Source organism: Schistocerca piceifrons, chromosome 7 (assembly GCF_021461385.2).
Source record: "Schistocerca piceifrons isolate TAMUIC-IGC-003096 chromosome 7, iqSchPice1.1, whole genome shotgun sequence".
Classification (NCBI taxonomy): Eukaryota; Metazoa; Arthropoda; class Insecta; order Orthoptera; family Acrididae; genus Schistocerca; species Schistocerca piceifrons.
The window spans coordinates 521,960,061-521,976,242 of NC_060144.1; the positions used below are offsets into that span (position 1 = coordinate 521,960,061).

Here is a 16,182-nt window from a genome sequence, read left to right on the forward strand (position 1 = left end):
TGTTCTACTTCCAAAACGAAACATTAATCATAAATATACATGTAGTTTGCAAGCGAATTCTGTCGATACAGTTTAGTAAGATGTTGGGATATACCTCTCAGGGTCCTTAGGAAACCTAAAAAAGACAGATGTGGTATCTTCTTGATTATGTATTTATTTATTTATTTAGCATCTGTGTCATCGTACAAACGATATTCGATTTGTCATACATAGAAATTAACAATATAGAATATACAAAATGAAATTGTCTACAATTGGATTTATTATAGACAGAAATTAAAATATAGAATGTAAAAAATGAAACTGTCTATAATAAATGACAGCAAATTTACAGTTGCTGCAGTTTATTGCCCTCCACTATATTCCCATTAGTACAAACCATTGCGTATACGGTACCAAAATAAACAACTACTCTTCGCTTTCGCTTTCACGATCGCGCGGAACCCAACAATTTAACTTATTGGCCGCTTGGCGTGCTGCTGGCGCACTACCGAACAAAATCGAGGCGAAGTGTCGCGACATTAGACTGTGGTCGCGACTGTGATCTGTAGCGAGATTCAGATAAAGATCTATGGCATGAGTAAACGTATCACCGTAACCTCGTGTTTCATGATCTTTGGTTTCTAGAAGTTTGTTTGTGGACAAGAGTTCGAATTGCGGTTTCTTGACGAGCGCGTGTGGTAAGGTAAAAGTGATAGATGTTTATCATATTGTTATAGAAAATATTGTTGTCGAAATTATGCAATAAAATTATTTGCAGTAAACAGTTTGCTGGGCATGACGATGAAAAGCTGCTTTTCTTCATAAAGTCTGAACATTAATCTTCCTAGTGGGGGATGCCAAGTATTTATATAGTATATGTACATTGGTAAAATAATTTGTTTATTTACTTATCACAAGGAAGTTATTTTATGTCATCGAACTGGCACTTTCTGTTTACAACTTTATTCGCGGAAGACAGAAATTCGGTTAAGGGCGGCATGGATCATAATAGTGCGTTCGAATGACAGTACACCGAATGTGCAGTTAGCATTGTGGAATGAACAATGGCCGGAAAAAAGGATAACTAGTTTTAGGGAATATTTCTATTTTGGACGTGATTCCTTAGACACTAATGTTACAAATGGTTATTGTAGTTCGTTCAGTGCTGCGACAAACAGAAATTTATTGTCGAGTGTGGGTGTCAGTGCGTGGTTATTTGTGCGTGTTAAAGAAATAGCCAAGAGTTAATAATGTGTTATCACTAATGTCGTCGTTAAAGTGTTGTTGGAGTAATCACATGTTTTTATTAGTATGCTTCCATCTTATTAATGTTTCCGATTTTTGCAGGCACAATGGCAAATTTACCCTTTGGCAAAGAGCAGCTAACACAGCTGCGAGCATTTATAAATATGTGTCGTACAAATCCAAAAATTATTAAGACAGCAGAACTGTCATTTTTCCGGGAATACTTGGAGGAACTTGGAGCAGAAATTCCTGAGGTTGCACCGACAAGTGGTCATGGAGATGGAGAAATGCCATCCCCAACGAAGGAGTCCAAGAAAGCTGAGCCACAGCCTGAACAGGATGAACCCAAAGTGGAAAGTGAAGAGAGTGATGTTGAATTAGACATGACAGGAGTTGTTGGTAAGAGACCTCAAATGGCTACAGCTGTTACAAATGTAGAAAGCTTTGGTTTGTAGTAATGTAGAAATGAAAGCACATACACTAACCAGAATATGTAGTTTCTAACATCATGGAGAGTGTAAGGGGAAAAGGCTGTGTTAGAATGTTGAAGTAAATTGCATGTTATTGTGGAATTGCCAAATGGTTGCTCATGTAATGGGCAGCCTTTTAACTGATCATAAGAACAACAGGAAAATTGAGGATTTACCTAGAAAATAGAGGTAAATGGGGCCTTAAAAAAATTTCTAAAAATATTTACTGGCTGTTGGGAAGATATCAGGTGAGATGTGATGAAATAATCATCATTCTTATGTTGTTGGTTTGCTAGAGGACATGACTGCTTACAGGGTTTATATTTGTTGTGGAAATATTGAACATACCAATACCACTGGCTTTCTTTGACCAGTGGCGTCACACACAAAAAAAAGCAGTCTTAAACCACTCATCAACATCCAATATCCTTAAAGTGTATTTAATAACAAGAATTATATTCATTCTCACAATTCCCCATTCAATACCTTCATCAACTCATTAGCAAGCTGTCACCTGTACATTGTGCTCTGCTGCAGATCAATTAGTTACTTATTGGCAAGTTCTGTGGATCATAATTATGACCTGTCACTATGTTGTGATTTGAGTCAACTTTACAATTATAGTGCATATTTGAAGTGGAAAAGCATGGCAAAATTTACATGATTTCTTGATTTTTAAAAAATAAACATGTTCAATAACATATGCATAACTATATTCAGTCTCTTTCCCTGTGTAATTAAAAGTTAGTCAACTGTTTGACACATCCATCTCCTAATTCTGATATTATATGTTCACCCAGAAGTTGCAGACTTAGACATTTAAGATGATTTGAAACATGACCTCCAGTTCATGTTATTATTGTAAACCACAATTAAGATTTTGTGTGCGTTTGTTCATGTCTGTACCAAGTCTCAGCCAGACTGTCACTTCCCAGCCTTATCTATGTCATGGGATACACTACAAATGGGTCACTGCTACATGTATTTCAGTAAGTAATAGTGAAGCAAAATAAATATTGTCATTATTCGACCTCTTTGTATGCTCATATGGTGTTGAAGGCCACATCATTATGTCATGAGTCAAAATTGATGACTGGCTTCAGTAGGTTCAGATGACCCTTTGTAGCATCAGTTATGCTTTTGTTGTTACAGAACACAATTATTATTGGGTTGAGTTGTTTAGTTGTTGAGGGTGCTTCTTCAGTGGGTGTTTATAATAATTTCTCATAATGTACCATCGGAATATTTCTCATTGTTAGACACATTCTGAACTGATTTTTATGTTAGCATAATGAGTGAGATTGGTGGGCAATTGTCCTTTTCTTGTGTCTTGCACAGCAATTTGTATCCACGTTGTCATATTCTGACATATTGCTTTTGTAACTAACTTGATCATTAATAGATCCTATGACCATGACCCATTTAGCAACACTCATTTTACGGTAAATGTAGGTACATAATCACTTACAAGTAAAAGATCTTTGAATGCAGTCTGCTCCCCTCTGCCATTTGCACCACTTCCATTACTCCAACTCTTATTTGGTGGCTGGGAAACTTTGCTACATTTAAACAGCCAGTTGGAACTTTTTTCAAAATTTCTACCATATGCCATTTTGACCAATAAATTTAATTCGGTCTCTCCACTGACTGAATGTCTGTGCTACTGATTTCACTAGTAAATATTGAAAGTGACTTCTGTAAAATGTTGCACTGTGTAAATATCAAATGACATGGGAAATTAGAGGCATAGAGTCATTGAGAGTCTCATAAATCAAAGGTTTTGCATGATCATGACATGGAAGAGTGTATTGGGTGGGGCAGACAACAGGCGGAGAGATATTTGGGAGTTGAGAGTCTTGGGGTAGAGTAGAGAGGAGTGTGGGGGATGGGGCTAGTGGAGATTGAAGCCAGGAGGATCACGATAACTAAGGATGCTACACATAGTTCAGGGAAGCTGCTGTTTGAGGCAAGGATCCAGATGGCCCAGGTTGGGAAGCAGCAGTTGAAATAGAGCACATTGTCCTCGGCAGCATGTTCTGTCACTGGATGTGAACTCTGCCCTTGGCCACCATTTGGCAGTGCGCATTCTTTCAGGTGAACATTTGGTTGGTGGTCGTGACCACCTAAAACGATTTGCTAGTATTGAAACAGAGCTGCTGAATGACATGACTGCTTCCATCCTGATTGGGTAGGACAAGCCTATTGCAGGACTAGTATTGTATGTGCTGGGTGGGTGTATCAGATTGAGCCTTCCACAGAGGAAGGTTCCATGTGGAAAGGGGTTGAAAGTGTGCGTGGCTTAAGGATGGACTAGTATATTGTGTAAATTGGGTGAGTGGTGGTATGCAATTTTGGGGTGGGAAGAATTGTGTATAGAATAAAATGGTATAAAGTCGAAGCCCTGGCGAAAGATATGGTACACTATTTCCAGTCCACAATGGGGGTTGCTTGTTTACAGCTGATTCTTGGGGATGAGGTAGGATTCAGGGTGTATGGAGATGTGGTGCGGGAAATCTGTCTGCAGAGTAGGTTTGAAGGATCGTGACTGTTTGTGAAAGTCTTGTGAGACAATCAGTATACTGGAAAAGGGAATTACATTCGCTTTGGATGTGCTATCCGCTGGTGGCCAGACGGTGGGAGTGTTTTTTTAAATGTGCCTTTCAAGAGCTCAGCACCTTAGTGAGCTACCAACTACTAAATTATTTATGTTCTACCAGTACTTTCTATTGCCATATTTGTAAAGCTCACAGAACATTATTTTTTTGTTGTGCACTAGATTTCTTGTGGACATCTCAATGTATTGCAAACTCTCCATTGGGGTCATCTTCAAAAATACAATAAAAAAGCAAACCCTTCTTTGCCTGATCTTAGATTTAAATATAGGGATGTCATAACGTATTTAGGATAGTAACTTAATAATTTGGTAGATATAATAATGCTGTGGGACTGAAAAGTATAAATTAACATTGTACCTATGAAACATAACTGTTCTTCACAGTGCCAAGGGAAGTGTGACACATTGTATTACTTCATCCTAATCTTTATAATTTCCTTATTTAAGAGTTTGAGCTTATTTTTCAGTCAAGATAAATAAAACTTTTTGTTCTTTTACCATGAAGAACCTAGAAATACATATTAAGTTTGGGAACAAATGAAAAGTAGAATGAATTCTTACGTAGCTGATAGTCAATGCTACTTTTGTTTTTCAGGCGCACTGAGTATTTTATTGGGTCAACTGAAATTTGTAGTACCACCCTATGGTTAGACCCATGATGTATTGTGTTACGTTACATGACATCATGGTGGTGTGACATATTTGAAATGGATTGTCAGGATGGCGATTCTTCTGGAAACCCTAGAATTCTCCAAGAATTGCATTAAACATGGAAAAATCAGAGAACTCTCAGGGAATTTAAGGAATTTCATAAAATATCAGAGAATTTTGTGCTTTTTAACCTTGCATTGAAATTAAATTTTATTCTGGTTTCTAAATCAAAATTTTTTAAATACTTAATATTTCAATTTATTCCATATCAATTATTGATGCTTAAAAATTGCAGTTAAACTACTGTTTATTGCCAGTAAATCTCAGGGAATTTTGTTCAAGTCTCTTTTTAAGTAGCCAATCTAATTGTGTTTACAGTGGGCGTGTTGGAAGGTGCTGTGGGGCTCTCTAGTGTGATGTTTATATTTCTGAATTGTTTGTGAGCGATTTTAGTGCTTCACTGAACTCCTTGAGTACTGTTTGTAAGAATAATGTTGGAAGGGTTTGTGGCAGTGAATGTTTAGATCAGGGTCAGTTGTGTACATTGTGTCTACTGCTGGATCTATGCAGCCAGTGAGAGAGCCATGGATAGACAACGTGTTTCAATGGAATGTTGGCACATTCTCATATTAGTACATCACTACCTCCAAAACTGTAACACATTCAGAAGAAACAGGCAGCTGTTTTGACAACCAGAATTATTAATTAAAACTGTGCTATTGGGTTCCAACGTAGCCACAACCTTGTAAATTGTCATAAAAAAAAATATTTATGACAACAATGAAGAAAATAATTTTTTTCTATTTCAGCAGTACAAAATTTGTTTTCTTGCCTCTCATTGGTTACATTGCTATGTAAGACTGACTTATTGCGAACCTATGAGCAGTAAAGAAACACCACTGTGACTGCTTCTATCTTGTTCTGCACTTTAGCCACTTGTGGGGCTTAGTGATAATTTTGATGTCAGCAGTAATGGATAATACAGTGTTAGATCAAAAAGTAATGCCGCCTGCATCATAAAAAATAATAATGAACGTATAACAGTAGAATTATTACAGATCTTAGCTTGAACCCTCCTGTGCATGAGACTGTTGTTCAACATAGTCACCGTGGATTTTTCACATTTGTGCCATCATTGAATCCAGGCATCAAAACCAATTTAGAAAAATTCAGGGTTTTGCTTCTTTACCCATGATTTTAAAGCTGCTATAACCCCATCCAAGTCATTGAATCTGTAGAAATGTAGGTCATTTTTCTTAGGTCCAAACAGGTAGAAGTCAGATGGGGAGCATGAGATACTGCTGACTGGCCTATTTTTGCAATCGCTTGGGTTATGAAAAATGTCATATGTGGGAGCACGCATTACTGCCTCCTTAAGGTTCTTAAGTGTGGTTACAGAGGTTTTGCTGTTAGTTGTGAACTTGCAACATGTGTTTTCTCGCATCACTTCATCGCGTGTCCTTGATTGGCGCCCGTGAGAAATGATGTCTGCCGACTACAGCACACAGTTTATCTGCATTGTCCATTACTCCATTACCAAACTTCTTCACCCAACGCTGCACATTGCTGATGTCAACTACTGCGTCCCCATGCACTTTTTTCATGGATGAGGTTAAAACAGCTTTGAAATCATGGGCCGGCCGTGGTGGCTGAGCGGTTCTTGAGTGTGCACATGTGCATGGAGACGGTTGAAATTTTGTGTTGTGTAGAGGACAGTTCAATCTATGATTTGCATGGGAGATGGCGTGTAGACCATAATAAAATTCCTACAGTTATTTGGTTTAATTGTGAATATGTGTAGTGTTATATTTGTGTAGAAGGTAGAAGATTGACCAAAGTAGCTGCATATCGGACCCAAGACCAATATGTGCGGCGTTTTCGATGGGACAGCGTGTGGCACCACAGTGAGACATCGAACTGTTACAAATGGGTTACTTCAAAGACAGTTCCAAGCCAGAGGCCATGTAGCACACATTCAAATGGCTCCAAACCACCTCAATTTGTGACTTCATTGGTGTCAAGTGAGAGCTCATTGACGGGCAAGGTGGAGGTCTCTTGTATTTTCTGATGAAAGCTGGTTATGCCTCATAACACAGATTGCCATATGTTGGTTAGGAGGAGGCTGGTAGAGGGCCTACAACCAAACTGTCTGTGTGCTAGACACACTGGATCTATACCTGGAGTAATGGTCTGGGGTGCAATTTCATATGACAGTAGAGGCAATCTTGTGGTTATCCCACCCATCTTGACTACAAATTGTATGTCAGTCTTGTGATTCAAACTGTTGTGCTGCCATTCATGAACAGCAGTACCGGGAAGGTCTGGCATGAGGACAACACTCACTCATATTCTACTGTTGTAACCCAACATGCTCTACAGGGTGTCATGACGTTTACTTGGCCTGCTTGATCACCGTATCTTTCTCCAATTAAGAACATATGGTTCATCATCAGGAGACAATTCCAGCGTCATCCATGACCAGCATTAATTATCCCTGTATTGACTGACGAAGTACACGAGGCATGGCACTCCATCCCACAAACCAACATCCAGCACCTGTACAACACAGTGCATGCATATTTGTATGCTTGCATTCAACAATCTGGCGGTGAAAATGGTTATTAATGCGCCAGCATTTCACATTTTCACTGGCTTATCTTGTGCCTAATTTAACCTGTGATCTTGCAACGTTTATCGCTTACATATGTTACCTAGACAAACATGTTCCTAAAATTTCATTATGCTACATTATTTATTTTCTGGTGGTGAACCGGCCGGAGTGGCCAAGCAGCTCTAGTCGCTACAGTCTGGAACCGCGCGACCGCTATGGTCGCAGGTTCGAATCCTGCCTCGGGCATGGATATGTGTGATGTCCTTAGGTTAGTTAGGTTTAAGTAGTTCTAAGTCCTAGGGGACTAATGACCTCAGAAGTTAAGTCCCATAGTGCTCAGAGCCATTTGAACCATTTTTTTTCTGGTGGGTGTGGAATATGTCAGAAAGTATAACATAAAACATTTGAATATAATACTTACTACCCTGATCGTTTTTCAGGAGATTGTCGAAATAGGTGAATATAATGCAATAAACTGGAACAGCTAATATTTACAGAATTTACATGCTGTCAGAATGAAACACTTATGCACTATTAATAAATTTATCATACACAAAATACCTAATCTTGACTGTTGTGACCAAATGCTGTCAAAACTGATATCAAACAAATATTTTTACTTAAGCTGGCTTAACACTCTCAGTTAAGATATTCATCTATGGATCAGAAGGAGTTGCCTATCAAAAAGTCTTTCAAACTCTGTTTAAACCGTTCTTTATCTGAAACCAAGTTTTTAATGGCTGCTGGCAATTTATTGAAAATGTGTGTTCCTGAATATTTGGACCAAGGTAAGTGATTTTAGGTCTTTATGTAGATTGTTCTTATTCCTAGTATTGATACTATGTATTGAGCTATTGGTTGGAAATAGGGATGTATTACTTGCAACAAATTTCATTAAGGAATAAATATACTGAGAAGCAGTGGTTAGAATACCAAGTTCCTTGAACATGTTTCCACATGCTGTTCTTGAAGATACACCACAAACGATTCTTATCACACGCTCTCGCACCCTAAAAACTTATGCTCAGTTTGATGCGTTGCCCCAGAATGTGAACCCATATGACATAATAGAATGAAAGTAAGCAGAGTATGCAAATTTTTTTGTATTTATATCTCCTACATCTGACATCATTCTCACGGCAAATACAGACTTGTTTAGGTGCTTAAGCAGTTCTGTGGTATGTGCTTCTCAAATGAATTTATTATCAGGTTGTAATCCCAGAAATTTAACACTGTCAGCCTCATCGATCTGCATGTCTTCATAGGTTATACACGTGCTGGAAGGAAATCACTTACAGGTTCTGAACTGCATGTAGTAGGTCTTCTCAAAGTGTAGTGACAGTGAATTAGCTTTAAACCGCTTATTAATGTCAGTAAAATATGATTAGCGGCTATTTGTAAATCTGTACCTGACTTGCTACTTATTGCAATGTTTGTATTATCTGCAAACAAAACAAACTTAGCATCTGGCAATCTAACAGTTCAGAGGTCACTAATGTATACAAGAAAAAGCAATGGACTCAAGATGGAACCTTTAGGAACACCACATGTAATTAATTCCCAGTCAGATGAAGACTGACTGCTTACTGCACAGGAATTTTTGCAATGACACCCTTTGTTTCCTGTTAGATAGATACGACTCAAAACCATTTTGCAGCATTGCTGGTGACAAATAATATTCTAATTTACTTAAGGGAATGCTGTTGTCAACACAGTCAAAGGCTTTTGACAGGTCACAGAAAATACCAGTAGCCACTAATTTATTATCTAATGAATTAAGTACATTCTCATTGTAAGTGTAAATAGCTTTCTCTATATCAGAACCCTTAAGAAATCCAAGCTGTGACTTGGACAATATATTATTAGCAGTCAGATGCATAAGGAGATGCTTGAAAGTCTTAACGTCAGCATACTGTATCCAGTCTGGAAATGTTCCGTTGATATGAGATTGAGTCCCCAAATAACTTAAGATAGAACTCAACTCGCATGAGCAACTTTGTTGATATGTTACTATACCCACTGGAATACTTACATTTTAAGGATTTTATGATAGATGCTACCTCTTTGGGACACCCTGCGGGTCCGGGGGTTAGAATAGGCCTGAGGTATTCCTGCTTGTCGTAAGAGTCAGCTAAAAAGAGTCTCATACTTTTTGACCCTATGAGTCCACGTCCCATTCTATGGTTTGATCTGCCACTTTCAAAATTCTACAGAAGTGCGGGACATATGGGGAAGGATGGCTTATGTAGTGCACAAGTTATCCATACTGCCCTTAGATTCGATCTCCTGAATCTCTTGTCATGGCTTTGTATCTCCACCTGCGATTCGACTATTTGGGCCAGGACACTTTCCAGGGTATGTCATCTTCTTTTGTTGTCTCCTGTCCTCTTTCGCCCCCATGACAATATTGGATTTATCTGCACCTAATATCCAGCACAGTAGCCTGTCCGTTGTGGTGGGGCCGTCATGTACCCATTTGGTGGGAGGCCCCTGACAACACAGGGATTGCACTGCTGATGATGCCTAAGCTGTAAACTCCCCACATATGCCAATTTAGAACAGTGGCACGTTTGCAGGGGACCCAAAGACAACAGGGTTGCTACCGGTGCCTTCATCTTGGCCTTTGAGGGTGATTCATTGCCTGAAAAGGTCAAGGTTTACCGATGTGACGTTAAACGGTACATCCCTCCCCGTATACTGCGCTTTAAGTGCTGGAAGTTCGGGCACATGTCTTCCCGCTGCACTTGCAGCACCACATGTGCGGGCATCCACTGCACCCAGATACTCCATGTGCGCCTCTTCACACTTGAATCAGCTGTGGAGAGCACTCGCCCCCGCCCCTCTGCTCGCCAGACTGTCCAGTGCTCAGAAAGGAGCGGAGCAAATATGGCAGCTGAGGCAACAAAGGTTTGGTTTCTTCCAAAACAATTACAAACATTGAGGTGTGAGCAGGAGTATTATCATGTTGCAATCTCCAAGAGTATTGCCACAATTCTGGTCATTTTCTTCAGATTGCTTCACGCAGACAACACATAACTTCCAGGTAGTATTTCTTATTGACCATACAACCGAAAGGCAGGAACTCATGATGCACTATCCCAATGAAATTGAAGAAAACAGTAAGAAGAACCTCCACATATGGTTGACCTTGTCGAATTTTGTCTTGGCTCATCAGGCAGTTTCTATTGCACCAATTGGACCTTGATTTTGGCATCATACTTGCATACCCATGTATTGTACCTGTTATAACCTTAAGTAGAAGGTTTGGATCGTTGTCTGCTTCATTCAGCAATTCCTGAGCAATGTCTACGCAATATTGTTTTCGGTCGATATTCAACAATTTCGGAACAAACTTTGCTACTATACATTTCGTGCCCAAAACATGAAAAAATTGCTTGACATGAACCAAAGGATTCGCAGAATTCACCGGAAACTTCTATCATGGTGATTTTCCAGAACCATTTTCTGTCCTTTTTCCGCATTGTTGTTAGTAATTGGTGTGCAAGGTGTCCAGGGTGACTTTTGTCTCCAAAGCCATCTGGACCCTCTTTGAAGCATTTATATCACTCATAAACTATTGTCTTACTCATAGTAGATTTTTTCATTGTTGTGACAAGGGGGTTTTGTGGATTGAAATATCTAAAAACTAAGAAAAGTCAATCACTCACCAACAATTGAGTCTACCTACATCTATACTCTGCAAGCCACCATGGAGTGCATGGCAGAGAGTACATCCCATTGTACAAGTTATTAGGGTTTTTTCCCGTTCCATTCACATCTGGAGCATGGAAAGAATGATTGTGTGAACGGCCATCTGTGTGCTGTAATTATTCTACCTTGTACTCACAATCTCTGTGAGTGATATGTAGAGGGTTGTAGTATATTTCTAGAGTCATCGTTTAAAGCTGGTTCTTGAAACTTTGTTAGTAGACTTCCTCAGGATAGTGTACAACTATCTTTAGAGGTCTGCGTGGATAAGAAAATCCCAATCCGCATCCACATGGTCCTAATCCGCAACCGCATCCACAGCAATTAATCCGTATCCGCAAGTTCCTTATCCGCATACACATATATTTAAGTTTTGAATGAGTAATTAATAGTAATAGACAGTAGTACTTAGAATTATGGTATGTAATGACATAATTATTGTTAGGGTGCCATTTCTGTGACAACTTAACTATTTTTGACTTCTTAAATCACAGGAAATGCTCTATACCTACTCTAAAGCTGACTATTCCAAACAGGAAAGCATTGGCGCTCCGTAACACACACAGTAGCGGCTTGGATCTCGTGAGATTGGAAACGCTGTTTAAAAAAATAAAATTCAGTGTAATAGTATTAAATGATGAAAATACGTGTATAGAAACAATTATATTTCGCTGCTCTTGTGCCAAGGCAGCTGAAAATGACGATGATTTTAAACTGTTGCTAGCACATTGCATCATTTACCGACAGTTTTTTTGTACTCACTGCTTGGATGTGTCAAATTTTGAAGCCATTCGTGTCAGCTGATGATTACATTATAGCTTATGCGTTCAGCCATCGTCATTTCCAGGTGAAAATATTTACAGTATTAGGCCTACACTGCAAAACGCTGGCGCACCTGTGTAAAAGTTAAACTGCCAGCAATAATTGACGTTGTCTGGAAGAAATAACTCGTCTTCCGAAGAGTGACAACAAAATCAGTGCTTATAGAAATTAGGAGTCCATTTAGCTTTAGCTAAAAATACGATTGAAATCTCGAACCTCACCTTTGGCTGATTTATCGAATTATGACCTAACTATAAATGAAATGTCTGTTTCATTCTCAACCAAACAAAGTTTTTCACACTTTAAAACATCCTCAACATTGGTCTAAATTACTAAGACAAAATTTGCAGTAGATTTCGCAGTTAATACTTTCAGTGTTAGATTTTTTTCAGAGTTTAATGGAACTGCAAACGATTTCAAGATGTCTATATAAAAACCACTGTCCCATAACTTCAAATGTTACGCACTGTTCCCTGTTAAGCAGTACCAAGTTACAGTTAAAATGTTCAATTTTGTTACGAATTTCAGCCCTTATCTTTACTAATTGGCTGGTAAATTAAGACACATTATTATTTTGGATGATTTGAATATTTTGTAAGTTTTCAATGTGATCTGAATAATCTTTCACGGGCTATCGCAGTCACAACTTGTTGGTGGTCGCGAGCCGTAGGTTGAAGTCCCACTTGTAATTAATTACAAGGCCCGCCATGCCACCGCTCTGGCCAGGCTGTTTCACTGTTCACAAAGAGCGACAATGCTCGGCGGCTGCAAATGTTACTGTAGTGCATGCTAAAATTTAGGTAGGCACTTATGAGATCATCATTACCTAGTTTAATAATATTGATGTGTTAGCTGTTGAATGTTCTTGCTGCGAAGAGTAAAAACTTAAAATTGAGCTCTTTATTATGAAAATTACAACAAAACAAATTGCGTGTTAAATATTTCCTTCTTTTACCTAATGCTACTTAAATGTTCTTGTTGGGAATAGTAAAAATACTAACAATATGTTGAGGAAATTCTTTACTATAAATATTACAATAAAAACTCACAGGCTTCGGATTAAATATTTTCATCTCTGCTTGCTCCTGATTCAAATTCTGTAAAAGAAAGAATCAGATGAAAAAAAATTGTAACTAATCCAGATAAGCCCAAAAAATACAGTGAAGTAAGAGAAGCTGTACAAGTACCTTTTTACTTTGGAAGATTACTATGCAGGAACATGATGTCATCAATCGTCTGTGGCTTCAAAGACGTGCGTTGGTCCTGCATTATTTGTCCCGCAGTAGAGAAGCTTCTCTCAGATGGCATGCTGGACGCTGGAATGCAGTGCACGAAGTATGCGAGTTTGGAAAGATGCGGATAGATTTTTTCACATCCATGCCACCAAGCTATCAGGTCGATGCCTTCCGAAAATTGAACTTTATCATTTGTATATCTGAGAATTTCATCTTAATGATATGAATATAATAGAGGGAAACATTCCACGTGGGAAAAATATATCTAAAAAGAAAGATGATGAAACTTACCAAACAAAAGCGCTGGCAGGTCGATAGACACACAAACAAACACAAACATACACACAAAATTCTAGCTTTCGCAACCAATGGTTGCCTCGTCAGGAAAGAGGGAAGGAGAAGGAAAGACAAAAGGATATGGGTTTTAAGGGAGAGGGTAAGGAGTCATTCCAATCCCGGGAGCGGAAAGACTTACCTTAGGGGGAAAAAAGGACAGGTATACACTCGCACACACACACATATCCATCCACACATACACAGACACAAGCAGACATTTGTAAAGGCAAAGAGTTTGGGCAGAGATGTCACACACAAACTCTTTGCCTTTACAAATGTCTGCTTGTGTCTGTGTATGTGTGGATGGATATGTGTGTGTGTGCGAGTGTATACCTGTCCTTTTTTCCCCCTAAGGTAAGTCTTTCCGCTCCCGGGATTGGAATGACTCCTTACCCTCTCCCTTAAAACCCATATCCTTTTGTCTTTCCTTCTCCTTCCCTCTTTCCTGACGAGGCAACCATTGGTTGCGAAAGCTAGAATTTTGTGTGTATGTTTGTGTTTGTTTGTGTGTCTATCGACCTGCCAGCGCTTTTGTTTGGTAAGTTTCATCATCTTTCTTTTGAGAATTTCATCTGACGCAAAGTCACGATCTCTCTTCGATTCATCTTCTGAGGAATCTTCAAATTCATTAAAAAGTACGTCAGACTTCTGTTTTTTTTTGCAGGAATTCCAGATGTTGTTTCCTCCTTATCTTTTAACTGTGGACAATTTCTTGCAACATAATTTTTCGCTTCCTTTACAACTTCATCATTTTTGGCACTGCTAAGAAATTTTAGGTTTTTATATTTTGGATTCAAAAACGTTGCAAGTTTATGGATTACTGTTACGTCCCATTTGCTGATTAAAATAGATTTGGCTGTACTCTTTAAATCTATCAGAAATGGGCTGTCGCCATCATTTTTTTCAAGGAAGGAGAGAAGTTTTAACTTCCACAACACACATAAATAAAGCGTAGGGGTTTTGGAGGCTTCGAGATCACAAGAAGCTTTTTTAAATGGTGTCAGAAAGGTTATTATATCTTCCAACATCCTCTTGTCTATAGAATCAATCAAATTATCTTGATGTTTCTCTGACAAAATTGACAGAACTTCAAACCATTGTGAATTAATAGCCTCAAACATATCCAATTTACTGTTCCATCATGTGTCTATATCTCCTTTCAGTGACTTCTGAAGGCGATTCTGAAGACTAGATCTTTTAAAGAAATTTGTGATAGCTCGACAGGAATTTATTAGTCGCTGCACATCACTCTTCTCGAGTCGTGTGCTCCAGCACAGTATTAAGAATGTGTGCTGAGCATGAGAGCCTCTTGTATTGGTGAAGTGCTGCCACAATATTTGGACCTCTATCTGTAACGAACACGATGTTATTCACAGCACTGAATAAATCGAACGGCCGTAGTATCTTAATTAATTCAATTTTAATGTTTTCTTGAAAGAAGGTTGTATACATGGAAGAACCCTGGAGATACTAAAAGGTATCAGATAGATTATATACTGGTAAGACAGAGATTTAGGAACCAGGTTTTAAATTATAAGATATTTCCAGGGGCAGATGTGGACTCTGACCACAATCTATTGGTTATGACCTGTAGATTAAAACTGAAGAAACTGCAAAAAGGTGGGAATTTAAGGAGATGGGACCTGGATAAACTGAAAGAACAAGAGGTTGTACAGAGTTTCAGGGAGAGTATAAGGGAGCAATTGACAGGAATGGGGGAAAGAAATACAGTAGTAGAAGAATGGGTAGCTTTGAGGGATGAAGTAGTGAAGGCAGCAGAGGATCAAGTAGGTAAAAAGACGAGGGCTGGTAGAAATCCTTTGGTAACAGAAGAAATATTGAATTTAATTGATGAAAGGAGAAAATATAAAAATGCAGTAAATGAAGCAGGCAAAAAGGAATACAAACGTCTCAAAAATGAGATCGACAGGAAGTGCAAAATGGCTAAGCAGAGATGGGTAGAGGACAAATGTAAGGATGTAGAGGCTTATCTCACTAGGGGTAAGATAGATACTGCCTACAGGAAAATTAAAGAGACCTTTGGAGAAAAGAGAACGACTTGTGTGAATATCAAGAGCTCAGATGGAAATCCAGTTCTAAGCAAAGAAGGGAAAGCAGAAAGGTGGAAGGAGTATATAGAGGGACTATACAAGGGCGATGTTCTTGAGGAGAATATTATGGAAATGGAAGAAGATGTAGATGAAGATGAAATGGGAGATAAGATACTGCATAGAGGATTTGATAGAGCACTGAAAGACACAAGGCCCTGGGAGTAGACAACATTCCATTAGAACTACTGACAGCCTTGGGAGAGCCAGTCCTGACAAAACTATACCATCTGGTGAGCAAAATGTATGAGACAGGCGAAATACCCTCAGACTTCAAGAAGAATATAATAATTCCAATCCCAAAGAAAGCAGGTGTTGACAGATGTGAAAATTACCGAACTATCAGTTTAATAAGTCACAGCTGCAAAATACTAACACGAATTCTTTACAGACGAATGGA

The 16,182-nt window shown here is 38.7% G+C and overlaps 1 protein-coding gene across 2 annotated transcripts in view; it reads left to right on the top strand.

Moving 5' to 3' along the window:
• The first annotated feature begins 563 nt into the window (after positions 1–563).
• LOC124804884 (putative protein FAM10A4) overlaps positions 564–16,182 on the top strand; it is a 187,751-nt gene continuing 172,132 nt past the window's right edge. The window contains exons 1-2 of one of the 2 annotated variants that reach the window (XM_047265249.1): positions 564–685; positions 1,330–1,626. In XM_047265249.1, coding sequence (XP_047121205.1) covers positions 1,335–1,626 — 292 coding nt within the window. In that variant the 5' untranslated portion in view covers positions 564–685; positions 1,330–1,334. The remainder of the gene's footprint in view (positions 686–1,329; positions 1,627–16,182) is intronic. The other variant, XM_047265250.1, reaches the window with a different exon arrangement.